Here is a 19,070-nt window from a genome sequence, read left to right as displayed (position 1 = left end):
GAGTTGAATACACCTCTGGCATTCCCCTCGCTAAATAACTCTTCATGTGTGAATGTCGATGCAAAATATTCATTTAGTTTGTTAGCTATCTGAGCAGGATCATCAACAGTTGACCCATCGATATCAAGTGGACCAATCTGATTCATCACCTTCCTGTTTTCCTCCCTTTATTGTTTTGCTTCACAGATGACTGAGTAACTGAAATCAGAGCTCTAGCCCATTCAGCTAGCGATTTGTCAGGCGAAATTGAGTCATTGCTTTGAGGCACAACTCAGCAGTATTTCTTTATAACATTAGCATATTTATGTGCTGGAGTATCTTTCACTATTTGTCATCTGGCATCTTAATAAGCCACTTTATGTTCGACTTTTTATTTCTGTATTTCTTTTTTCAAGCTTCCATAAATCCCAGTTTTTCGAATATGCAGGATGACCCTTGCAATTTTGGCAATTTAGTATTAAAAGTGAGTATTATGCTGCATGTTGGAATGAGGTTGCCATCCCTACAGGTCAGAATTCTCTTAGCTTGAATGACCTTTTGATCTTGCAGTTATTTCACAAGCTCATCTTCCATTACATTCAACAGATCTCGCTCAGAGATACCTTTGGAACTATTTAGGGTTATGTGGGAGAGGTTTTAATGGGAATTCCCCCAAATGTTGTAACCTTTAACAACAATTCAGACTGTTTGGACTGTGTCATTTCGACAAGTAAATCCACTGATTGCAATCTTTTAACCATTTTAGGAGATCAGCGGCATTTTCTAGAAATCTCTGTATTAAAAATGAAGAGAGTTTGCTCACTGGTTGACTACTTAAAGAGTGAATGATAAGGAAAGTTAGGTATTCTGGTTGGTAATTGTCTATTTTTAAGCAATTAAGAAAGATGTCTTTCTTATGCTTAACTGCAGCAATTTTTCCTCCACTTTGCTCTCAGTTATTACAAAATGATTTAACTACTTGTTAGAGTTTCATAAACTTCTGGCATTTTCCTCCCTTCATAACTCCTCATTTTTGAATGTAGGTGCAAAATACTCATTTAATTTGGCAGCCATCTGAGAATGATCTTCTACAGTCAAACCATTGATATCAAGTGGAACAAACTGATTCATTCCTTTCCTTTTACAGTTTATATAAGTAAAGAAGTCTTTGCTATTTTTTTTCGTTGCATCCTTCGCCAAAGAATTCTCATAATCTGCCTTTGCTTGCCTAACTGCCTTTGTGACTTGATTACAAACTATCTTATATCTATCATAGACTTCTGTGTCACCTCATAATTTATATGAATCCCATGCATTTTTCTTCTCTGCCACAAATCTCATTAGTTCATCTGAACTCCATTTGGGCCTAAGCCTAAAAAAATATTTCATAGTAGGAACAAAAAGCCTAGTAGCTTCCAAGATTATTTCCTAGTATTTGTTGTTGGTAACATCATCAGTTAATCTCACTGTATAACATTTAAAAAATCTCTGAGACCACTGAATTCACCTTTACAAAAGCAAAAACCCTTCCCTTTACCCCTGATGGTAGTTACATCTTGAAGGGAATCCCACATCAGTACACTAACATCACTGACACCTAGTGTACACTAACACCTAGTGTTTCCTTTATTTGTAAATTCTTAATGTATGCATAATCACTGCTGATAATCAGATCAAAAGTATTACTCCCTCTTGTTGCCTCTCTAATCTGCTGCTGTAGAACACAATCATCCAATAAATCCACAAAAGCCTTGCTCTTGTGAATGACCAACCCACAAGTTCCAGTCTATATCTGGGAAGTTAAAATCCCCCATTATAAGACACTATGTGTCTTATAATGGGGGATTTTAACTTCTGGCCTTTTTACTGGCCAGATTTACTGGCCCACTCTATTTCTCTGTATAATTGTTCATTGTACTCATCAGAGTCATTAGGCCTATAACAAACTCCTACCCTCATCTTTGCTTTCCCAGTGCTTATGTCACACCAAACTGACTCAACATTGCGCTGTACACTTATGTCAACTGGATGCACTTCCTTAGATTTTATGTGTTTCTTAACTAACAGCATAACCCCTTGTCTATTCCTGTCCTGTCTGTATGACACCACATCTCTGATATCGCAACAATATCCACCTTTTGTGTCCTGATTAGAACTTCAAATTTATTTACTTTAAAAGACTGCTGTACAAACTGGAGCAATGTCACATTAAGGGCAAGTTACTGCTATGGATAAAAGGATAGTTAAGTGAAAGAAGACAGAGTAGTAATCAATGAGCACTGCTCTTTGTGGGCTAATGTTATTAGTGGAGTTCCCCAAAGTTCATTACTGGGCCCACTGTTGTTTTCAGTATTTATCAATGATACTGATGAAGGTAAAAAAAGGTAAAGTGCAGCCATTATCAACCCACTGCAGGATGGAAGCCACCTCAACAATTCATACTGAGGGAAATGGACCATAATCTGCCACGCTGGTCCAGTGCGGATTGGCAGATCAACCATATTCAGCAGTCAGGGGCTTGAATCCCGGTCTACTCAAAGAGCGTGTGCTACTGCACTCCCACTCCTGACCACTCGGCTATGATTGGGCTTAATGTCTAAGTTTGTAGATGATACAAAGGTTGTCAGGGTGGTTAACAAGAGTCTTCAGGACATGCTAATGCAACAAGATCTAGGAAAATTGGGTCGATGGGCTGAGAAATGGCAGGTGAAGTTTAACACTGAAAAATGCAAGGTACTGCACATAGGTAGCAGCAATCCCAGAGTAATTATCAACTGTGTGGTACTACACTCAGGGTAGTGGAGAATGAAAAAGACCTGGGGTAATTGTGCAGTTAGATATTAAATTCTCTGACAGTGCAGACATACTATCACAATAGCTCATGGTGTTTTGTCAATGATATTCAGAAACTTTGCAATCAGGTGATTATCCCTTTATATAAGATCATGGTTAGGCTGCATCTTAAGTACTGTACACAGGTCTGGAGGCCTCACTTTAGGAAGGGATATAGATCTGCTGGAAAAGGTGCAGATAAGGTCAACCAGATTGGTGAAGGGAACAAAAGCTCTTACACAGAAAGACCAGTTCCGCAAATTTCAGCATCTCAAGACTAGGTACCTCAGGGGAGATCTGATTGGGGTGTTTAAAGCCTTTAATGGATTGAGTAAGCTGAATGTTAATTGCATTCTTCCACTTTTCAAACAACACACTTAAGGAGGCATAAATTCAAGTTGAGGAAGGATGATTGCAGGACAGATGTACGGAGCTTTGCTTTCAGCCAGCAAGTGGATGATTGCTGGAATAGGCTTCCATCTGTTGTTGTGGAAGTAGATGGGTTGAATAAATTCAAAGAAGAACTATATAGATTCTTAGCGGGTGAACTGGTTTTTTTTTTTTTTTTTTGGGCCAATTCTATATAAACTTGCTGTCTTGCATCAATTTCCAATACCACTACTGCTACTACTATTAGTTCTTTTAGGCTTGAATCTGTATTTAGCGACGAATGGTAAGCATTCTAAAGATGAAAGACAGAACTGGACAAACTTTTGAAATGGATGGAGAGGTGAATGGGAAGTGGGTGTTTTTTTTTTTTTTTTTGGCTGCTGCTGTATAAGCTTGCTTTCTTGCATCATTTGCCATTATTACTACTATTACTTCGGTCAGCCTGAATCCATTCCCTTGCACCATAAGGTAAGGTAGGGTCATGGTAACAACATTGATGCCCCTGAAGTGCAAACTCATTTGATGATTGATCCAGGGAGAGCCAACTCAGAATATCCCATCATATTGAAGCAGTGGACAAAATGGCATATTTCTGAATTTTTAAAAGTTGCAGCATATGGCAAACATGTTACATTCATATGATTCCTATCCCCACACAGCTTGGAACCTAGGTTGTGGGCACTGGATAGCAGTGATGTTAATTTATAGGAGTAGCAGGATTAGTGGGAGGGCCCCTTACTACATACAGGTGCCCATGTTCAGGGTTTTCCATTGTGTTTCCATTTGTGTATCTTATTAATATTTTTATAGCTTCAAATTAGAGAAGGAAATATAATAAATATTACATTTTTTTTATTACCTAATGTAAGTTGACTGGAATACTCAAATATTTATTTTCATATTTTGTGAATAAAAGGTGTAATTATACCTTTGGCTATAATAATCAATTAACCATGAATTCAAAGGAAGTTTCTACAGATGTTCAATGCAAAAATGCCCCTCTTATTCATAAAGGTATTTCAAAGAGGCAAGTCAGTTAAGTTATTACCAACATATAAGTTTGATTTATGTGAGAAAAATAATAGTTAACAGTTAAAAAAGAAAAAATCCAAGGTCTCGACAATAATGGATCTACAAGGCAATTACAACATACATTTGTTAAGTAGAGTGGAGAACATGACAGATTAATATGATTACCCACTATATGAAGTCACCACAACATAACTGTATGCAAAAAATAATCTTCCCATTGACATTCAAAGCTGGATTAATGATTATGCAAAACATACACATGTTCAAGGACCCCAGATGATGACTGTAGCCAATAACTGCCTGAACCTGTGCATTTATATTATAGATTTCATATAAATTATTGTGGAAATTGACAATTCTAAACAACTTGGCCCTATTTACTGAATTTCGCTACTGAAGTGTAAGGAATATATCCTTATATCTACAGTTCATTCTATTTTGCAAATAATTACTTACTTCAATAGATCCTGCTGTACAGTTAGGACTCACAGGCATTGAAAAGTCATCAAATTTTAATGAAACTAAATGATTTTTATCAACTACGATACGCCATCTACACTCATCATTAGCATCATAATTTCCTGGATAATTAGGAGATGTTATATTTCCTTGATTTACTCTAAAATACCCTCCACAACCTATATAAAGAAGAATAAAATTTCTCAAAATCAGAAGCCAGCATAGAATTATGCTGTTAAGATTATATAACATTTAAAAATGTAACGTGTTAAAGGTTTTTAGTACAATTTGAGTACAATTTAATATAGCGAAATTACTTATATTTACACAGTTCTGTCCTATGACCAAAACTATAATAGCAAATAATTAAAAAACTGATAAAATATACAGCAGAGAAGAATAGATTGAATATTATGAATTTAAGGAGGAAAATAGCATTTAAGATTATTTTGATAACATTTATATAAACATGTATGTAAACATTTATACTATTACATTTCTATCTATCAATTTTTATATATATTTTATCTGCTGAACCTCACAATGTCATTAGTTTTTCTATAGGTTGATATGCAGTTGGCAATTGAATTCTGCCTGTTTTTGTAACATTAGCATAACATTAGGCAGTTAATTCGAGTTAGTTAATTGGAGGTCAGTCAAACCCTCTTGACTGACTTCCAATTAACTGCATCTCCAGATTAAACAATTCTTTCCCTTCCCCCCTTCCATTTCTTCTTTAAAAAATAATGTCTGATGCCCATGGCACACCGCATTGCAGGCTGTCCAATACATTTGCAGCAAAAATAGTAAGAAACACAGGTGCCTTAAGATCACTCATTTGGCTTCCGGCTCCATACTAACACCCTGAAAGTAAAGGCCAACGAGTAACCTGAAGGTGCCTGTTCTTTTTCTTCTCCCTATTATAATAGATTGATGTAATGCACTTGGCCCACCTGTTGAGTTTTCAGCTTTCCAAGAGGATACATGTGTGCTACCCTCTCCAAATATATAGGATAGTCCTGCTGATGAGGATACAGATTTGATGTTTTTTGGGAGCTGCTAAGTGGAATAAAAAACACCACTATGCCTGGCATTTGTGGATTATGAAAAGGCATTTGACTCCATACAGCATAAGGCAATGTTTAGGGGACTGGAAAGACAAGGCATAGACATACCATATATTATTATTTTGATAGTATTAACCAGAGCTAAAATGCAGAATACGTTCTACGTTGATTTCTAAATATTTCTAAAAGAATAAGAGACGTTTACTTCAATATGATACATAGAACACTTCTGTATGATACTCTCCAGAAATTAAAACGAAAACAATTAAAAAATTGACAATCTTACATTACAGTAAGAAATAATTAAAAATCAAATGAACACAATTAACAATCAATTTAACAAAAAAATTGCAAAACGATTTGTATTTCTGAGACCAAAACAGATTCAGTCATTGAATATTTATAAGCACTGAGAAATTAATTAAAGATAATCGATCTTTTATAGTTGAATGGATGCTAGCTATTATAATGCTATCATCCATTATTAAATAGAAGGAGTGCAAGAATGTTCGCTGATGCTATCGAGGCAGTGTTAGGTGGGTCGGAAACCTGCTAGATTGGGGGATACAAGGACTAATAGATTAACAGTAGCCACTGGAAGAGGTGAAAGTGATTCTTGCACTGCTTCTATTGGAATGAGCCGCAGCCTGGAAAATAAGATGCAGGATAGTTCAGAGACTGCTGGGAATCATTGGGGTACAAATAAACACATAGGTTGTGTCAGGGTAGCTAAGAAAAAGAACAGGTGCATGTATACTTGCGTGTACACCAATGCTAGGAGTTTAGTAAATAAATTTGATGAATTTGAGATATTGCTCAAAACATCAAAGGCAGATATTGTGGGGATTTCAGAGACGTGGTGTCACACAGATATAAGGAATGCAGAACTGGAATTTGGGGAGTACAATGTCTACAGAAAGGACAGACAGGGTAGGAAGGGAGGAGGGGATATGCTGTTAGTTAAGAAATACATAAAATCCAAGGAAGTGAAGCCAGTCGACATTGCTGGACAGTGCAGTGTCGAGTCAGTTTGGTGTGACATAAGCATTGGGAGATCAAAATTGAGAGTAGGAGTGTGCTATAGGCCTAATGACTCTGATGAGTATAATAAGAAACTGTACGGGGAAATAGACTGGGCCAGTAAATCAGAGAGTATTATAATGGGGGATTTTAATTTCCCAGATATTGACTGGAATTTGGGGGCTGGTCACTCACACACTAGCAACTCTTTTGTGAATTTATTGGATGATTGTTTTCTACATCAGCATGTTTGGGAGGCAACTAGAGGGAGTAATACTCTTGATTTAATTATCAGTAGTGATTCTTCATGCATTAAGAATCTGCAGGTAAATGAACCACTAGGGGGCAGTGATCACAGTGTGCTGAAGTGGGATTTACTCAAAGAGGTAACTACCATTAGGGGTAAAGGGAAGGGTTATTGCTTTCGTAAAGGCGACTAGGATGGACTGAGACAGTATTTAAATTCTATACAGTGGGACCAACTGATGATGTTACCAACAGCAAATTCAAAATGGGAAGCATTCAAAGAACTTATCTTGGAAGCTACTAGGCTTTAGATACCAACTAAGAAATATTATTCAAGGTTTAAGCCTAAATGGATGTCAGATGAACTAATGAGACATATAGCAAAGAAGAAAAATGCATGGGATACATACCAATGAACACGTGACACAGAAGCCTATGATAGATACAAGTTGATCTGTAACCAAGTTACAAAGGAGGTTAGGCAGGTGAAGAGAGATTACGAGATATCTTTGGCAAGGGATTCAAAGAAAAACAGCAAAGAGTTCTTTACTTATGTAAACTCTAGAAGGAAGGGGATGAATCAGATTGGTCCACTTGATATCGATTGGTCAACTGTTGATGATCCTGCTCAGGTAGCTAACAAACTAAATGAATATTTTGCATTGACATTCACACATGAGGAGTCATTCAGCGAGGGGAATGCCAGAGGTGTATTCAACTCTGGCAGTAAGCTAGAGAATCTTGTAATCTCTGAGAGTAAAGTGGAGGAGAAAGATAAACACAAGAAAGGCACCTGGGGTGGATGGGATCTGTCCAGTTATATTAAAGGAGGCAGCAAAGGAAGTAAGCAAACCCTTAGCCATAATTATGAGAGCTTCCTTGGACCCAGGGGAGGTACCCATGGACTGGATATGTGCAAATGTGACCCCAATTCACAAAGGAGGATCAAAGGCTGACACAAGTAATTATAGACCTGTGAGCTTAACTTCTGTTCCAGGAAAATTAATGGAGGCACTGGTTAAAGAAGCACTGCAGGATTATCTAGACAAGACTTCAGTTATAGCTCGGACACAGCATGGTTTCGTTAAGGGGAAGTCTTGCCTGACCAATCTGATTGGATACTATGATGCAATCACAAAAGAACTGGATGCAGGGAATAACTTTGATATTATATACTTGGATCTTAGAAAGGCTTTTGATACTGTTGCACATGGAAGACTGCTGCACAAATTGGAGCAGTGTGACATTGGAAACAAATTGCTGCTATGGATAAAGGAGTGGTTGAGGGGGGAGAAGACAGAGAGTGGTAATCAATGGACACTGCTCCTCGAGGACTGATGTTATTAGTGGAGTCCCTCAGGGTTCAGTATTGGGTCCATTATTGTTTTCTGTATTTATAAATGATATTGATGATGGTACATCAAGCTTAATGTCCAAGTTTGAAGACGATACGAAGGTTGGAAGGGTTGTCAAGGACACTACTGACACTATGCTGCTGCAACAGGATCTGGAAAGGTTGAGCAGATGGGCTACGAGGTGGCAAATGAAGTTTAACATTGACAAATGTAAAGTACTACATATGGGAAACAGCAACCCCAGAGCAACATATCAACTCTGTAGTACTGTACTACACTGACAGTGGTAGAGAATGAAAAGAACCTGGGGGTGGTTGTGCAGGCAGAAGTGCTAGTTCTCTGAGCAGTGCAGACAGGCTGCAAGAGTAGCTCATGGTGTATTGTCAATGATATATAGGAATTTTTCTAGCAGGAATATAAGGAGGTGATTATTCCCTTGTATAAGGCAATGGTCCGACCATACCTAGAGTACTGTATACAGGCCTGGAGGCCTCATTTCAAGAAGGATGTAGAGCTGCTGGAATGAGTACAGAGAAGGGCAACAAGATTAGTGAATGGAACAAAGGGGTGCTCTTACGAAGTAAGGCTTACGTTTTGCAAATTACAGTGTCTGGAGACTAGGCACCGGCGAGGTGATCTGATAGAGGTGTATAAAGCCTTGAATGGTTTCAGCATGCTCAATGCTGATGGGATTCTTCCTCTTGCTCAGAATAATCACCTGAGAGGGCATAAATTCAAATTGAGGAAAGACAGATGTAGGATAGACGTGCGGAAATTTGCCTTTAGCCAGTGGGTGGTTGGTTGGTGGAACAGACTTCCATCCCTTGTCGTGAAGTTGATAGCCTAAATAACTTTAAGGCTCAGCTGGACAGGTATTTCGAACGAACAGAGGGGTGAAGTGGAAGTGGTTATTTTTTTTTTTATTTATTTATTTTATTTTTGGCTGATGCTACATAAGCTTGCTTTCTTGCATCAAATGCCTCTACTAATGCTAATGCTAATGCAGAAGTATATATGCGTTTATAGGTTTACGATAGACGTTAAATTAGATTTTATTCGTGTAAGAATGAAATTTAGAAAATGTAATGAATTAGAATGGCCTCCAAAGGTGAGTGGTCAAGTGTCGGAGTGCAGTAGCACATGCTCTTTGAGTAGCCTAGGGTTCAAGCCCCTGAATGCTAAATACGGTCAATCTGCCAACCCGCACTGAACAAGTGTGGCAGATTAAGGTCCATTTCCCACAGCATGAATTGTTGAGGAGGCATCCATCCTGCAGTGGGTTGATAATGGCTACAGTTTACCATTTGTTTTTATCTGTATTCTTCCTCTCCAATGTAAATTTCAGTCTAGAATGAATATTATTAAACGAATGTAAATTGTCTTGGATAGTGCTACTATCATTAATAATAAGAACATCGTCTACATATCTCCCAAAGTATGATAAGGGGGTAGAAAAGGTGCCAAATGAACATTTGATGCCTTTTCCACCCCATATACATGCACCTATTTCTACTAAGACTAGAAACAAGTTTGTTTGTTTGTTTGTTTGTTATTTGGTTTTTAGGAGCATTAGCAACTAAGGCCATATTGCTCCGGGATATGCGGTGGTCATTCTCTGACCTTTCCGCATCATCCGTATTTGGTGGTGACGGGCTCGAACCCCTGACTAATCAAGAAGCGTGTGCTACGCACTGCTGCTCCTTCCCACCTGGCTACGGAGGCTCCTTACTAGAAACAAGTGCATGTATACTTGCATGTATGCCAATGCTAGGAGTATAGTTAATAAATCTGATGAGCTTGAAGTGCTAGTCAAGACATCAAAGGCAGATATTGTTGGGATATCAGAGACATGGTGTCACACAGATATAAGCAGTGCGGAACTGGAATTTCAGGAGTACAATGTGTACAGGAAGGATAGATAGGACAAGAAGGGGGGAGGGATTTTGCTTTTAGTTAAGAAACACATCAAATCTAAGGAAGTGCATCCAGTTGATGTTGGTGGACAATGCAATGTTCAGTCTGTTTGGTTTGACATAAGCACTGGGAAAGGAAAAATGAGAGTAGGTGGGTTATAGGCCTAATGAATCTGATGAGTATAATGAGCAATTGTGCAGAGAAATAAATAACCAGTAAAGAAGAGTGTCTTATAATGGGCGATTTTAATTTCCCAGATACTGACTGGAATTTGTGGTTTGGTCACTCACACACTAGCAAGGCTTTTGCAGATTTATTGGGCGATTGTTTTCTACAGCAGCATGTTCAGGAGGCAACTAGAGGGAGTAATACTATTGACCTGATTATCAGTAGTGATTCTTCATGCATTAAGAATCTATACCAAAAGGAACCACTAGGTGGCAGTGATCAGAGTGTGCTCAATTGGGATTTACTCAAAGAGGTAACTACCATCAGGGGTAAAGGGAAGGGTGTTTGCTTTTGCAAAGGTGACTACAGTGGTCTGAGACAGTATTTAAATTCTATATGGTGGGATCAAATGTTGATGTTACCAACATAGAATTCTAAATAGGAAGCCTTCTGGGACTTAATCTTGGCGGCTACCAGCATTTTTATTCCAACTAGGAATAAAAAATGCTGCACCAGCCAAAATTTTTTTTGGCTGGTGCAGCATAAGCCACAGGCTTCCTTGCCCAATATGGCTAATAATAATAATAATAATAATAATAATGCTAATCTATCACATACTATGGGAAGTATTTAGCATTAGCATTAATAGAGGCATATGATGCAAGAAAGCAAGCTTATGCAGCATCAGCCAAAAGAGAGAGAAAAAAAAACGCTCCCATTTCATCCCTCCGTTCGTTCCAAAACGATGTTCACTATCCAAAACATTTTACATTCCTTTAATAATATTCATTTTAAAATCAAATTAACATTGGAGAATACGGATACTAAGTCATTAAATTTTCTAAATTTCATGCTGACTGGGGATGCAAATAATCCAGTTTAACATCTATCGTAAACCTACAAACACCAGTATGCTTCTGCACTATAACAGCTATCACCCATTCAAGTACAAAAGATCAATTATACAATACCTGACAACATTTTTTTTTGTCATACCTCTGGAACGAAAGTTGGTTATTCTGAACAAAATTAATGTCTTGATTGTGAAAATATCAATCTTTTACTTCTGTCATATCTACATCAAAAGATATATGCATTTTTAAATTCCTTGTTTTTATACAATATCAGCACACATGGTTGTAATCATTACACACAATATATGTTACTTAGACATGTTTCCCATTCAATGATTACCTTTTATACTCTAGATTGTTTTCCTGTTTAAGCAACCAACAGTAATCATGGCAGAGTCCCAGCGACTTTTGTATTAATTTTCCATTGCAGATACATCCTGGTGGAAGCACTGTCCTTGTTCATCACTGACATCTGTTTTCTGCTAACCAACAGCAAATTCAAAATGGGAAGCATTCAAAGAACTTATCTTGGAAGCTACTGGGCTTTACATACCAACTAAGAAATACTGTTCAAGGTTTAGGCCAAAATGGATGTCAGATGAACTAATGAAGCATATGGCAGAGAAGAAAAATGCATGGGATACATACAAATTAACACATGACACAGAAGCCTATGATAGATACAAGTTGATGTGCAACCAAGTTACAAAGGAGGTTAGGCAGGTGAAGGCAGATTACGAGAAATCCTTGGCAAGGGATGCAAAGAAAAACAGCAAAGAGTTCTTTACTTATGTAAACTCTAGAAGGAAGGGGATGAATCAGATTGGTCCACTTGATAATGATGGGTCAAGTGTTGATGATCCTGCTCAGGTAGCTAACAAACTAAATGAATATTTTGCATCGACATTCACACATGAGGAGTTATTCAGCGAGGGGAATGCCAGAGGTGTATTCAACTCTAGCAGTAAGCTACAGAATCTTGAAATAACTGGGAGTAAAGTGGAGGAGAAACTGTTGAAGATAAACACAAGAAAGGCACCCGGGGTGGATGGGATCTATCCAGTTATATTAAAGGAGGCAGCAAAGGAAGTAAGCAAACCCTTAGCCATAATTATGAGAGCTTCCTTGGACTCAGGGGAGGTACCCATAGACTGGAAATGTGCAAATGTGACCCCAATTCACAAAGGAGGATCAAAGGCTGACACAAGTAATTATAGACCTGTGAGCTTAACTTCTGTTCCAGGAAAATTAATGGAGGCACTGGTTAAAGAAGCACTGCAGGATCATTTAGACAAGACTTCAGTTATAGCTCAGACACAGCATGGTTTTGTTAAGGGGAAGTCTTGCCTGACCAACTTGATTGGATACTATGATGCAGTCACAAAAGAACTGGATGCAGGGAATAACTTTGATATTATATACTTGGATCTTAGAAAGGCTTTTGATACTGTTGCACATGGAAGACTGCTACACAAATTGGAGCAGTGTGACATTGGAGGCAAATTGCTGCTATGGATAAAGGGGTGGTTGAGGGGGAGAAGACAGAGAGTGGTAATCAATGGACACTGCTCATCGTGGACTGATGTTATTAGTGGAGTCCCTCAGGGCTCAGTGTTGGGTCCATTATTGTTTTCTGTATTTATAAATGATATTGATGATGGTATATCGGGCTTAATATTCAAGTTTGCAGACGATACAAAGGTTGGCAGGGTTGTCAAGGACACTACTGACACTATGCTGCTGCAACAGGATCTGGAAAGGTTGAGCAGATGGGCTGAGAGGTGGCAAATGAAGTTTAACATTGACAAATGTAAAGTACTACACATGGGAAACAGCAACCCCAGAGCAACGTATCAACTCTGTGGTACTACACTGACAGTGGTAGAGAATGAAAGGGACTTGGGGGTGGTTGTGCAGGCAGATATGAAGTTCTCTGAGCAGTGCAGATGGGCTGCAAGAGTAGCTCATGGAGTATTGTCAATGATATACAGGAATTTTTCCAGCAGGGATAAGGAGGTGATTATTCCATTGTATAAGGCGATGGTCAGGCCACACCTAGAGTACTGTATACAGGTCTGGAGGCCTCATTTCAAGAAGGATGTAGAGCTGCTGGAACGAGTACAGAGAAGGGCAACAAGATTAGTGAATGGAACAAAGGGGTGCTCTTACGAAGAAAGGCTTAAGTTTTGCAAATTACAGTGTCTGGAGACTAGGCACCAGCGAGGTGATCTGATAGAGGTGTATAAAGCCTTGAATGGTTTAAGCATGCTCAATGCTGATGGGATTCTTCCTCTAGCTCAGAAAAATCACCTGAGAGGGCATAAATTCAAATTGAGGAAAGACAGATGTAGGATAGACGGGCGGAAATTTGCCTTTAGCCAGCGGGTGGTTGGTTGGTGGAACAGACTTCCATCCCTTGTGGTGGAGGTTGACAGCCTAAATAAGTTTAAGGCTCAGCTGGACAGGTATTTTGAACAAACAGAGGGGTGAAGTGGAAGTGGGTTTTTTTTTTTTTTTTTTTTTTTGGCTGATGCTGCATAAGCTTGCTTTCTTGCATCAAATGCCTCTACTAATGCTAATGCTAATGCTAATGCTAAGTTTTCAGGAAAGAAATCCAAAGAGAATGAAGGAAATGCATTTTCAGTGACATTCGGCACCCCATGTTCTTGTAACATTTCAGCATGTTTGTCACCAGTTGCTCACAGTTCTGTTATTTTCTCTTTCTGACGAATCTGTGAAATTCTTCATCTTTTAGGAGCTTTCTTATTTGAGGACCTATAAACATTCTTTCCTTCAGGTTTGCATGAGATAAATTGTGAAACATCTTCAGTAAATATGCGAATCCTCTGCTTTCTTTATCTAGTGCCTTAGTGAAATTCTTAATCAGTCCAAGCTTGATGTGTAAAGGGGGAAGAAAAACCTTTTGGGGATCAACCAATGGAACATACTTTACATTGCTTTTGCTGGGAATATGTTCATCTCTCTCTCTTGTTCCAGTGTTGTACAACGTAGTGTTTGGCTGTTGCACGACTATCCCACAAACACAGGAAACAACAGTATTTAGAAAAAGCACCTTGCAACCCAACAAGCAGTCCAATCACTTTGAGATCACCACAAATATTCCAACCATAGCCATTGTAACGTATAGCAGCAAGAATCTGGGACATACTATCATAAGTTTCTTTCAGAACAACAGCATGAACGAGAGAAATTGATGGTAAAGTATTTCCATTATAAAGCAATACTGCTTTCGAACTTAGCTTTGATGCATCAATTTCATTCAGAGGTATTGTGTTCAATGTTCAGTTCATGCAGTTCGTGTACTTGCTACCTGGAAGTCTAAAATGCTGATGGAACTGATATTCGGGTGACACTCAAGTCTAGTGGACCCAATTTCGGCAAAGTCCGGACGGTCTGTGACAGCCAAATCCTCTGCTTGCACCTTCACGATGGTGGGACTGTTAGTAATCCTGGGTATAACCTCCATGCACAAGTACATGGTGGGTGACCACCCAGGTGAGAACCAACGTAAGCAGGGGTTGAGGTGTGGCGCCCACACCACATGGAGGAACGCCGCCCCTCTATGTTACTAGGCAGTACTAGGTGGTAGATGACTCTCATCAACCGGTGAAATACCACCACTTTGCTTATTGGAGGCTTGAAGTGGTGGAACCCATGTTTAGTCTCTAGAGCTAAGGTCCGGCCAACCATTCCCCATCTCTTCCATCATGCAGTATGATTGATGACTTTTGAGGTTATGATGAATGTCGTGGCGAGATCCAATATTCCTTACATTTCGAGGGTACAGCTCTACAACGGTGTTTGCAGGCCGGCCGCTAGATAGTACACCGGACCAAACCTATTGGTAACTCTCTAGAAGGCTTCCGGATCAGCTAGTGCATAATCATGCTACCTCTACTGTGCCAGATAGTGACTGAAGGGAGTCCGAGTAGTGTGTATGCGGGGAGCATTGTCGAGGCCACGTTATGTCAAGGATCTGGGTATATTCTTACCACATGTACGCCATATCCAAAAATTTCATTACTTCATACAGCATGTAACACCCACTTTTTCTGACTATTGAATACACCATGAATTGTCAAACTAATAGAGCAAGCTTATCTGTGAAAAGATCTAAACCTCCCAAGGACTTCCTAATTCATTTCACAAATATACGTGGTCTCAATTCTAATCTCAACGATGTCCATTTCCACTTGCAGTCTTCCAAACCCCATGTACTTTTTCTGACAGAATCTCAGTTATCGGTTGATTCAACTACTGCTCATCTCAGATGTCAAAATTATTCACTGTATGATTCCTTTCGCCTCAAAGGTGGTACTTCTGCATATATCCGTTCTGATATTCCCTGTCAGAGACTTGGCAATTTGGAATCTCCTCTCTTTGATCTTCTCTGGCTTAAAATCTCTCTACCTCATTGTGTCAAATTCATCTGTTCTCTCTACCGTTCTCCCAACTCCATTAATCACTTGGAGCTCTTTGACTTCCTCTCTTTGCAACTTGACTTTCTCCAATCGAACTTTCCTAACAGTGAGGTAATTTTCCTTGGTGATTTTAATTTTCGCAACTCCAGCTGACTTCCGTTTTCTAGTCACACCGACGCAGCTGGTCGAGATGCTGAGGCTTTTGCAATTACTAATGACCTAGCACTGATTGTTCATTTACCTACAAGAATACCGGACAATCCTAATCATACAGCCAATACGCTTGATCTTTTTCTCACAAACAACCCTTCTATGTACAAGGTCGAAGTGAGAGGTCCTTTAGGCACTTCAGATCACAACTTGGTGATTGTCTCTTTTCCAATGGAACCTTTATCTCATGGTTATTCCCAACCTCGTATTGTTTGACATTACAAGAATGCAAAATGGGATGACCTGCGAGATTTCTTTTCTTCTTTTCCTTGGTTGGATTACTGTTTCAAAACTTCTGATGTCAATGTTAGCTCAGATCGTGTCAGTGAAATTATTCTTGCAGGAATGGAATCCTTTATCCCACACTCCACTTTAAAATCTCATCCTTTATCTAAACCTTGGTTTTCCAATAAATGTGCTAAGGCTGTCCAAGAGAAGAATGTTGCATATCGTAATTGGCTTGTTTCTAATTCTTCAGTTTCATTTTCTGCCTACACCAAAGCTCGCAACAATTGTAAAGCAGTTATTAATCAGTCCAAACTAAAGTTTGAACAGTCTAAGAGTAGAAAACTTGCTTCTTGCCCTAATGGTAGCAAGCATTCTGGTCTCTTGCCAAAGCTATTGGCCACAACTTTTGCCCATCTCTGCTCCCACCTTTGTCCAAACCAGATGGTTCTGTTGTCACTTCAGCCGAGGATAAAGCTGACCTGCTAGCATCCCATTTTTCTTCCAGCTCATGTATCAATGATCTTGGTAAAACACCTCCCACCATTCCTAACACGCTCCATATAATGCCTCCTGTGGTCTTCCGTCAGAAGGATTTTGATGAATCTTGATACTAAGAAAGCTCCAGGTCCTGATGGTATTTCTCCACTAGTTCTCAAAACCTGTGCTCCTGAACTTACTCCTATTCTTTGCCGCCTTTTTTCACTTTCTTATTCCAAAGGTGTTTTTCCTTCTGCTTGGAAATTTGCTCATATCCAGCCAGTTCCTAAAAAGGGTGACAAATCCCTCCCATCCAATTATCGTCCCATTGCAATTACTTCTACTCTTTCTAAAGTAATGGAGAAATCAATTAACCGCCAACTCAAACTACCTAGAGACCTTCCATCTGATCAACGATCGCCAGTATGGATTCCACCAGTGTCGATCCACTGGTGATATTCTGGCTTATGTTACCCATTTATGGACTAATTCAATGGAAAGGTTTGGTGAAACACAAGTAGTTGCTCTTGACATCTCAAAGGCTTTTGATCGTGTTTGGCATAAAGGTCTTCTAAACAAGCTTCCATATTATGGTTTGCCAACTGTTTTTTTTTTTTGTAATTGTTTATCCAGTTTTCTCTCTGATTGCTCACTGAGGGTGATGGTAGATGGCTCTCTGTCTTCTAACTTCTCCACTAATGCCGGTATCCCTCAAGGTTCAGTTCTTTCCCCCACTCTTTTCCTCTTGTATATCAATGAGCTTCTTCCATTGACTGGAAATCCTATCCATAGTTTTGCCGATGATAGCACATTGCATTCAACTTTCCATTTTGAGAAACCTTGTCCTGTTCAATCAGCTTCAACTTCTCGAAAATCTGCTACCAATTCCTTAAATGCCGATCTTCAGGTAATTCTCCAGTGGGGCAAAGACAACTTAGTTGATTTCAACCCTTCTAAAACTCAGTCTTGTCTTATATCTCGCAAAAAGGATTCTTCTGCTCCTATGCTTATCTTTAGTGACACTCCGATTTCTAGGCAAAATGATATATCTCTTTTGGGGATTACCCTGACTTCTAATCTCTCTTGACACAAGCACATTACAAATATTGCTTCCGCTGCATCTAAAAAACTTGGTTTTCTCTTTTGTTCTTGGTGTTACTTTTCTTCCAAACAGCTGCTCACTCTGTATAAATCGCAAATCCGCCCTGCCATGGAATATTGTTCCCACATCTGGGGTGGTGCCCCCAAAACCTCTCTCAGGCTTCTTGATTCTATTCAGAAGAGGGCAGTTAGATTAATTAATGATTCATCTCTAACAGAGTCTCTCCACTCACTTTCTCATAGACGCACAGTTTCTGCTGCATGCCTCTTCTACAGATACTTCCATGGGCACTGTTCTTCTGAATTAGCTTCTATAATTCCCGCTCTCTCTTTCAAAACAGTCCGAACACGTGCCGCCACCAGCCAACATCCATTTACTGTCCAAATTCAAACGCACAGAACCAACTTTTCATCTTCCTCATTTATTCATTCAACTGCCGTTTTCTGGAACAACCTTCCTTCATACGTATTTCCGGAAAATTACAATCTACAGAAGTTTAAGTCCAATGACTTAAACTTCTGAGGATCCGAGTGATTCAGCCTTCTCTTTGGGTAAGCCCAAGTCTCTGATCAAGTCGCTTAATTCTTTTTGTTCACTCGCTCTATTTCTCGCTCGTATTCCAAATCATATGAAGTACATGGTTCCGTGATATCTGGTAAAATTATTTCTTCTGTACCTTCATCACTACCCAAGATTTTTGTGGCACAGGTCCTGGCAATTCTTTACCATGTGGCACTGGCCTAATTGCTGATGGGGTATTTGAATATCTGATGCAGTGCTTGCTCTTTTTGGAAATACTTTTTATTTTTGTCATGCAGAAATAGCAGTCGTCGAAATGATTGTTGGGCTCGCACCACACCATAGGGATGAAAAAAAAGTAATGCTCTCTGCTTGCCATATAACCACAGAAGGCGCCTCCGTAGCCAGGTGGGAAGGAGCAGCAGTGCGTAGCACACGCTTCTTGATTAGACCGGGGTTCGAGCCCGTCACCACCAAATACGGAGGATGCGGAAAGGTCAGGGAATGACCACCACATATCCCGGAGCAATATGGCCTTAGTTGCTAATGCTACTTAAATCCAAATAACAAAAAAAAAAAAAAATAAATAACCACAGCCTGAAGTTCATTGTACAAGTAATACAACAGATATCTGGAGCCCAATTTTTTTCTTGGTCACCAATCTTGCAGCCAAAGTACAATGAATATGCAACTTTTGTGACATTGTATATTTTCTTCCTCTGAGTTTTTGGGGTTAAGTGTCCACAAACATAGCAGAAGTTGTCTCGGTGACTGGT

General features: G+C 39.3%; 1 protein-coding gene across 1 annotated transcript in view; it reads right to left on the bottom strand.

The window, feature by feature from the left end:
* Positions 1–19,070, bottom strand: part of LOC150088287 (cubilin-like) — a 1,623,406-nt gene that overhangs the window by 1,196,269 nt on the left and 408,067 nt on the right. Inside the window, exon 12 of the mRNA XM_090370104.1 lies at positions 4,690–4,871. Coding sequence (XP_090226230.1) covers positions 4,690–4,871 — 182 coding nt within the window. The remainder of the gene's footprint in view (positions 1–4,689; positions 4,872–19,070) is intronic.

Source organism: Mastigoproctus giganteus, chromosome 3 (genome assembly GCF_048544385.1).
Source record: "Mastigoproctus giganteus isolate SK-2022 chromosome 3, ASM4854438v1, whole genome shotgun sequence".
In the NCBI taxonomy this organism is placed as follows: domain Eukaryota; kingdom Metazoa; phylum Arthropoda; class Arachnida; order Uropygi; family Thelyphonidae; genus Mastigoproctus; species Mastigoproctus giganteus.
Note: the sequence above shows the minus strand (reverse complement) of the source record. Positions and strands in the feature narration are given on the sequence as shown.